The 8,443-nt window shown below is 48.4% G+C and overlaps 1 protein-coding gene across 1 annotated transcript in view; it reads left to right on the top strand.

The window, feature by feature from the left end:
• Nucleotides 1-8,443, top strand: part of ASB2 (ankyrin repeat and SOCS box containing 2) — a 24,396-nt gene that overhangs the window by 207 nt on the left and 15,746 nt on the right. The window contains exons 2-4 of the mRNA XM_019472450.1: nucleotides 4-66; nucleotides 6,897-7,063; nucleotides 7,843-7,998. Coding sequence (XP_019327995.1) covers nucleotides 4-66; nucleotides 6,897-7,063; nucleotides 7,843-7,998 — 386 coding nt within the window. The remainder of the gene's footprint in view (nucleotides 1-3; nucleotides 67-6,896; nucleotides 7,064-7,842; nucleotides 7,999-8,443) is intronic.

Below are 8,443 nucleotides of genomic sequence, written 5' to 3'. Positions count from 1 at the left end.
GAGGGCGGCCCCGCCGGGAGGCGCCCCCAGCCACAACCCGCCCTACCACATCTACCCGTGGCAAAGGTGAGTGAGCGCCTGCCTGAGCTGCACCGCCCCAACAAACACCCTGCCTGGGAAGAGCAAAACAGCTTCCACTCTCTAAACACGTGCTTTCTAATTAGTTTTGCCGAGTGGCTGCTCTGCGAGTCTGTCATTAGTTTGAAAGCCGGAGTCTGCTATAAATCCGATGAGGTCAACAATTTATGCCCTCACAACGAAATGAGAATTTGCTTGCTGTTGTCTGTTTTAAGCAACAAATAAAATAAGAAAGGGGCACTGCTACAAGCTCTGCTGAACGAAAGAAAGCCTGCTGAAGCCAGCAGCTCCTTTCCCCCACAGGGGCACACTGCATGCCGGGCTTAGGCTTCGCCAGAGAGGGAGCCCAGCATTTGTTATGGGAAAACATAGGAGAGAGGCAAAAAATAGGCATATGAAACAGTGGGAGCTGGCTACCTTTTAGATACTTTAAAGGATGTAGTTATTTCAGATCAGAGTCAGACCTCAAGCACACCACTCTCAGCCAAGAGCAGTTCCAGACACCAAAGCGTGGCAGCATCTCCCTGCCCTGCGATGCTGGGCTGTGGGTTAGAGAGACCTGCTGACAGTTTCCAAATTAGACATTGTTCTCCTTTCATTTTTTGAAAGGCAGATTTCTCAAGGGGGGTGGGGGGAGGAAGAGGTTACAAAGTCACCCCAAAACCAAGGAAGATAGAAAAATATCCTTTTAAACTATTTTTTTGTAATAAGCTGGGAGCAACTGGAGTTTTGTTCCTCCTTCTTTCTCATAACTCCACTGTCCTCTGACACCTCACTCATTACCACCTGTGATTGTTTGGTTTCCGAGGCTGGGAAACTGGGTACAATTTGATGAGCAGTAAGTGTGTTTCATAGCTGTGGAATCAGGATGCTGTACAGCAGGCAGTCCTGCTCCCATCAAAGGTCATGGCTTCTCGGTGTTGTTACCGTGCGCTTGTACTGTCAGCTTTGCCACAGGGACCCGATGTGGGGGAGAATAAGGGCTTCCCTGGCCGTTTGGTCCTGTCCTCCTTGAGGGTCCTTTGACACCTGCTATTTTGGCAAAAGGCAGCATCTGCAGTTCTGTGCATTAACCTGGCCTGCCTTTGCCTCAGCCCAGCAGCTTTTGACCTCCCACTGGAGGGAAAACCTTTGCAGCTTGTAGCTCCAGATCTGTAGCGTTGCTGAACTCTTCTGCCACCTGGGAGAGCCAGGCTGGAAATGGAGCCGGCACCCGGGGGCCCTGGGTCCTCCTCTGCCCCCGCCTCCAACCTGCTTGCGTGGCACTTCAGAGGTGATGAATGTCACCTCGCCTCGTGCCTGCTTCCTGTGTGGTGGTGGTAGGGTTAACCTCACTGTTGTCTTATATGGTCATTTGAATCCCCTGACGCTTCCTCAGAGGGCCAAAAATAATCTCGAGCTGAGCGAGCAGCTGAATCCAGTGCAGAGCAAGCCGTGGCCATCTGCTTTTATTCAAAGCCCTGACCGGCAGGCTTTTTCACTTCGTCTCTGCGGATGTGTGTCTCTGTTTCTGCCTCAACATGACCTGTTTCTCTTATTCGGAGTATTTCTCCTTATTTCATTCTTGTCATCGCCACTCCAGATTGGCGGCCCAGCCGAGAGGCCGTGCTCAGCCGTCCAGCTCGGGGGCAGCCTGGGGGGTCAGGCGAAGGTACGACGGCAGCCTGTTCAGCACATCCCAGCCTGTGTAAGTGCCTCCCTCTCCTGCTTTCCCCCGCGGTCAAAACAAGCCTTGCTACCCATGCTCCCCCTGAGTCAGCTCTTCTGGGTGGCAATGGTGTCTGGTAGGGGAAATGGTCGTGTTCATCTGGAGGAGTTAATGAACTGCTTAGAAGGGTCTTGCTGATATCTGCACCGCACCCTCGCTGCCTTCCCACTCTTCCTTGCGACCTCCCAGCTGCCCCAGACCATGCCCAGGCTCTTGCAGGTGACCCACCCCAAACCTCCCTTGTTCTCTTCTCCCCCTTCATCCCTCTCCATCCCTCCAGTGCACGTGTCCTGGGGACTCTGGGTCATTCGGTAGCTCTGAGGTGACAAGGACAGCAGGGGAGGGATGCCTGCGCTGTGGTTTATTTATATAGGCTGGCTCCCACATCAACACGGTAGATGAGGCAGGCAGGTGCTGATAGTAACTGCATTGGTGTTCACAGTTCAACAGTAGGGAAGAGTGAGGAAAACAAACATTTTATTGCAGTATATAAACAGGGTGAGAAAGTCCAGTCCTTCAAGGCAAATATTTTATAAATGCTCCCAAGATGTCGTGCCTGTTCCCAGCAATACCTGCACTGTCCTGCTACACTGAGGGCTGCTGGGGAGCTGTACCACATCTTACCAGCCCAAGGAGGAAACCAGCTTGACTGACTTTGATCCTCCTGGCCACGTTTTGCTGTTGGCAGAGACCGTAAATAAGCTTAGGGGAAGACAGTCATGAATGAGGAAAGCAGACAGGCAAGGGGGTGGCCCGAGCTCTGCCCCAGTATCTCTGTGTAGTGGAAGTGTCTGGACTACAATGGGTTTATTACAGCTCTCTGCAGGGCAGAGTAGATGCATGAACTTTAGCTGTTAGATGAAGAGAAGAAAGTGTTGTAGGCAGCACTTCTCTATGTCCTGCAGAAAACTCTCCCCTGCCTTTTTTATCTACCCAGTTCAAATCCACTTTGTTTTACCCGTCTTACAAGTCCCTCCCTGGATGCACAGTGGCAGTGACTACCCCTCCACCACTCTTCTTCCTTTCATCCCTCACCCAGCTCTACAATCTCCCCTACCTCACCCTGCACCCTGGCCGATCCAGGCTCTGCCTCTGGCTCTCCACTGACATTGCCCTCCCTGACACATGTGAAAACCTCTTCCTGCTGAAACATGAAGCCTCCCTTACTCCCATCATCTGCCAGCTCCCCTTGGCCACACTGAAATCGCATCCTTTCATCAAGTGCTCTGCACACCTTGCAGGCCTCTCTCCAGCTCTAGGTGCATGACTGGAGGGCAGGCTTTTCTTCTGCATCATATAGCTCAATAGAATTCAGCCCACAACAAATGCAGAGATAAGGCTGATAAGCTAGCCCTCTCTACTGCCTGGCGAGAGTAAAAATGTGGCTGGGAAGCCACAGGAGAGTATGATGGCATGACTGTTTTATGGCCCTGGTCTCAGAGCCAGGTAGGGATGATAGTTGGCTTCACCTGGGGAGATGTTCCTTCATGCTGCCTGCATCTCACCAGGCTGCCAGGAAAAGAAGGACCTTCCTGAACCTTTCCATGCTCCACTGAACCTCTTCTGCAGCACTCAGAATTGACCCCACCATACATTTCTTCTGCAATGAGTATTTATTATCTTGGCTACTGACCTTTGAAATGCAGTCATTCTTTTGATTCACCTATAAGGTTAAGATTTCATCAGATCTTCAGGCTTCCTCTATAGTTGTAATACTCGTTTTTTCTATATCTGACGAAATCCAAGCAGCAGAATGTGTTGGTTTTTTATAACAGCCAACTATGAGCCAGGCAGAAAACAAGGATTTCACATGGAGATTCATTAAACTTTCTGTACTGATCTGGAATTTGCTTGGCTAAAGCATCTACGGCCTGGTCCAGCAAACCCCCTCATCTTACTCCGGAATCATTTAAGGTCAAGGAGCCCAACAGAAGTTTGCTTCATTCAACATCTGAGGGCTCAAGCAGAATAGTAACTGATTCTTCACACATTTTTAACCCTACCACAGATCCGAGGTACCCTCTGCTTTCACTGAGGTCTCGGCTAACATGATTCACCTTGCATTTGCTGTATGTCAGCCACATGTACAGACTCCTGTCATGGCCTGCCTGGCATGCAGTCACTCATTAAGCGCTGGTAACTCTATGGTGTGCCCAAATCCCGAGGTCACAGTGAGCAGCCCTGCATGTGTAACGTGAACCTTTGCACAGAAGAACAGATGGCTTCAGCAGCCTTGTGCCAGAGGCTTTTAAAGAGGAAGATCCCCCACCTCCTCCTCTTCTCCTAGACAAACATGCCAATTCTTGCTGTTAACTGCTTTCAACAAAATGCTCAATTTCAAACGCCTATATAAAAATCTATTATCTATACAAAACTAGCAATTTTAGTTTTAGTCCCCAGGGTACTCTAAATAGTATGGAGATAAAGCAGTGTCCCTGGGACCTCGGCCCAGCAGTTAACAGAAGGTCAGTCAATTCCTCCTGGCTGGGCTGTGGCCAGGAAGGCAGCTGCCTGCTCTAGCTGTTATCTCCTCAGGCAAAATGCCTGGCTTTGTGTCCCGTATCTTCCCCCATTCCAGTGTTGCTATTTTTATGACTCTGCTGTCTTGAGATCACTGCTTCCAGCTATAGAGAAGGAGCAAGTGGCACTAAGTACTTTTTCACCTGGGAAATGGTGTGTTATCCCATTCCTTGGCACCCGCGTTGTGTTCACCTGCTTCTGCTCCAGGCCCTGAGTTTATCCTCAGAGAAGCAGCTTGGTGACTTTTCTTTCAGTGCTATTATCAGTGTTTATGGCACAGACTGGGTACCTCTGGGCAAGCTGACATTAATGACGCCTGTGTGAGTTTCAGGCTGTTGGTCTGTCCAGCCCCTGCAAGGCAATGAAATCCAGTGCTGCTCCTGTAATCTGCACTAAATGCAGAGGTTGTACCAATGATCTGCTTTGTGAGGACTCCTGTGCTAAGCTGCCCATATTTTTCTGTCTCTGATCTCACTCTGTTGTGGCATTTTAGACCTTCTGTCATAACCAGAGTTCCTGGTTGTTTGCATTGTCACTGCCCTGCATGACCTTCATCACATGCTGTATTCCTACCCTGGCAATGCTAATAGTCTCCCTGAGACACATGCCTCCCTCCCTAGTCTCTCCGCCTTCAAGGCTGCAAGATTTTCTCTTTAGAGTTAGTTCAAACCACAAACTCTCCTATGTTTTCAACATCCTCTTGTTCTCTGTCTCTGAAAATATAGCCCACGTTCATTTATTGCAAGTCCCCATTAGAACAGGAAAATGCTTCTTCCTTTGCGGTGTTTGCTGTCCCGGAGCTTAGCCATTTGGTGGCTGCCTTCTCCGAGCACCGCTCAGCAGGAGCATGAGCAGGTGCTAGCGCTGGAAGGCACAGCACACCACCCCGCACAGAGCCGCTGCCTGCCACGGAGAAGGATCCTGCCCGCAGTGTACCAGCTCCCTGCCTCTGCTGCGCTGTCAGCAGTCTCAGCTGGGGTGGAAGGAGGGAGGCAGGCCCTGCTGCAGGCACTGCTGGTCAGTGGTATGGTGACTGTCAGGCAGTGTTGTGACTCCAGCAGAGCGGGGAGTCCCGCAGCGGCTCTCGCCGTTGCTCTGCGGAAGGACTGGTGTGCCCAGGTCAGCCCTGCTCTGCAATTGCTCTTACAGAGCTTGGAGAAATGGGTTGCTGCCCGGACTGTGCAGAATGCATGCTTGGCAAAGTGAAGGCTTGTCAGAGCAAAGCTCGCTTGTAGGCTGCTCATTGCATCTCGCTTCCAAGTGGCATGGAGCATATTTCATGCTTTTTGTAGATTTTCACAGTGACCCTTTCTTGAAAGCTTCAGAATTAGGTAGCATCAAAAAAGATGGCTTTCTCGTTATTTTTCTTTTCGCTGCTAAATACTGAAGTACTACTTTAACACTTTTCAGTGATTCTACACATTTCAATGACTTTCTACTCCACAGAGGCTTTAAAATGTTCCCTCCCTTCCAAATATTTTTTCATTCCTTTTACTCCCTGTGCCTAGAAGTTACTTGGCCCTGTGGAGCCTGACAGTGGTTTGCTGGGTTCAAACAGACCATAACATGAACCACTTCACAGCTTGGCACCAGGTCCCAGTTGGGGTTCCAGAGGCCCCTGACTGTTGCAGTTACTTGGGGAAGTGCTAACTTGGCTAAGAGGTTTGCATGAGTGGACTTGTCAACAAAGCTAATGGGTCTGCTCCCAAGCAGGATTCTAAAGACCAGATTTTCAGAAGTGTCCAGCACTTAACATGTCTTACTGGGACACCAAAGACACATTTTTGAATGTCTATCATGTCTGAAGTGGTTATCATTTCTGAAAATTTGAGTACTCAATGCTGAAATAACAGCTGGGGATTTCTGGGTCATGGTCATGAAGGGCAGCTCAGAATTTCATTTGGGTGGGTGGATTTTTTTTTTTTAATCCTCCCTGGCTGAAGAAAGGAGAGCCCAGACCACCACTGTAATGTTCACATGATCTAACCAGAGCTCTCCTTCTTCATAACTGGTCCAGCTAACTTCTGAAAACAGGCTTGCATAGCAGAAATAGGAAGTATCTTTAAAATACAAGAACAAGATTTATGGAGAATTTCTGCTTTAGGACTAAGCCACCTGCAAATCAAAGTTAAAAGTTTCTTCAGGGATGAACAGGGGCAATTCTCGTCAAAGCTGATCTTGTTTAAGAGATCTCATAAGGAAACATCTTGCCACATGGGAGGGTGATGTAATCATCACAACCATGGACGCTCATGGCAGTGTACAGAGCACGAGTAGAGCTAGTCTCCCCAACTCCAGATATCTAAAATATAAATGTTTTTGTCAGAGATTAGTCACACCTACACTTTCCTTACACTCCGAGGAAAGAGATCAGCACTTCCAGACAGTGATTCTTCTGTTGTGAATGGCCAAATTAGAGCAGATAAATTTTACCTCCACAAGCCCTGTAGCAAGACACCTTAGGGCCACAAATACTTATTACATAGGCTATAGGGGTTCACTATTTTGGCCAAATGATACAGTGATGTTGCTGAAAAAAGCTTCTCAGTAATGAAGGAAGCAGTAATCAGGTTTTAATCTTGTTTTAAAGAGAACTTGACCCGGTAGTGGCAGCAATCAAGGATGGAGATGAAAAAGCAGTATGTAACATGATGAAATCAGGAAAAGACCTTTCTGAACCTAATAAGGATGGCTGGATACCCCTCCATGAAGCTGCGTATTATGGCCAAGTGGGTTGCCTGAGCCTGTTGCAAAAAGGTCAGTGAAGTTAAAACTAATTCATTACAAAAGGGAGAAAACGAATATGAATAAAATAAAAAGCAGAATTAGCAGCAGCCCAATCCTTGCCTGGGACTGTGTGTGAAGGGTTTTTTCCAACCTCTCTGAGTGTATATTAATTTCACCTTCTCTTTGAGAATAGGTTTCCAGACTGAAGCCTCGAAAAGTTAGGATCTTCAGGAGAAAATGATATCTGGAGGGATCTTGCCAAGCCCTGGATTTCTCACAGTAAAGCCTTGTAGCTGAGATATCTTGTTGTGAGCTGCTCGGCTGCCGCAGCTAAAAGCAATTACCCCAGGTCCCACTAGCTGGAGATCCAGCCCAGCACCTCGTTGCTGGTGCTTGAAGGTGGTTAACTACTATAGTTTGTTTTCAAACTGCTACTGAAGAGCAATTACTCAGCAGCTTTCTGCATCACTAGTGGCGATAGCTGAACATTTTAATCTAAGCCGGTGACTGATTTAGGTACTTAATCTGAGTTACAGTAACTTTACAGGATATTCTTAACTTACTTTCTCATGGAAAGGCGATAGCTGAACATTTTAATCTAAGCCGGTGACTGATTTAGGTACTTAATCTGAGTTACAGTAACTTTACAGGATATTCTTAACTTACTTTGCTCATGGAAAAGAAAAAGAAAAGAAATAAACAACAAAAACTCACCTAAAACTCCAAGGGTTTTGAAAGGTGATGGTGCTGCAGATACTTGTGTGCTTACTACATGCCATAATGACTGTAGGCTCCCCTTTTATTCACAGCATACCCTGGCACAATCGACCAGCGCACACTCAATGAGGAGACGGCTCTTTACCTGGCCACCAGCCGGGGCAACTTGGACTGCCTGCTCACCCTGCTGCAGGCTGGGGCCGAGCCCGACATCTCCAACAAGGCCAGAGAAACACCGCTCTACAAAGGTGAGCGGATGTGTTTCCAGGGATGCTGAGCTCTTCTGGCACCAAGGCAGAGCTGCAGGTGCTCTTGTCATGTGGGGCTGAAACTCAGCAATTAGCTCCCATTTTGCACCTTCCTCCAGTAGTCCTGTATCTCCTATGTCTGACCTGCCATGCCACGGCCTCTCTTCTCATCCGCATCAGAGACAGGATTAGTGGCTGCCCTGCGGGGTGCAGGCTGCAACGTGGTGCTGAGGGTGGGGTGTGTGATGCTTAGTGGGGCCCTAAGCACAGGGTGTCTGCACAATGTCCCAAACTTATGGAAAGCAGAAAGCTGGATAGTACAGGAATACGTATGCTTTTCTAAACAGTAGGACCTAAGTAGCTGTTAGAGGTGGGAGTACAGTCATAGAATCATAGAATCATAGAATCATTGAGGTTGGAAAAGACCTCTAAGATCATCGAGTCC

This window comes from Aptenodytes forsteri, unplaced genomic scaffold (genome assembly GCF_000699145.1).
Source record: "Aptenodytes forsteri isolate BGI_AS27 unplaced genomic scaffold, ASM69914v1 Scaffold193, whole genome shotgun sequence".
NCBI classification, from domain to species: domain Eukaryota; kingdom Metazoa; phylum Chordata; class Aves; order Sphenisciformes; family Spheniscidae; genus Aptenodytes; species Aptenodytes forsteri.
The sequence above is the reverse complement of the archived record's forward strand: the minus strand, read 5'-3'. Positions and strand labels throughout refer to the sequence as shown.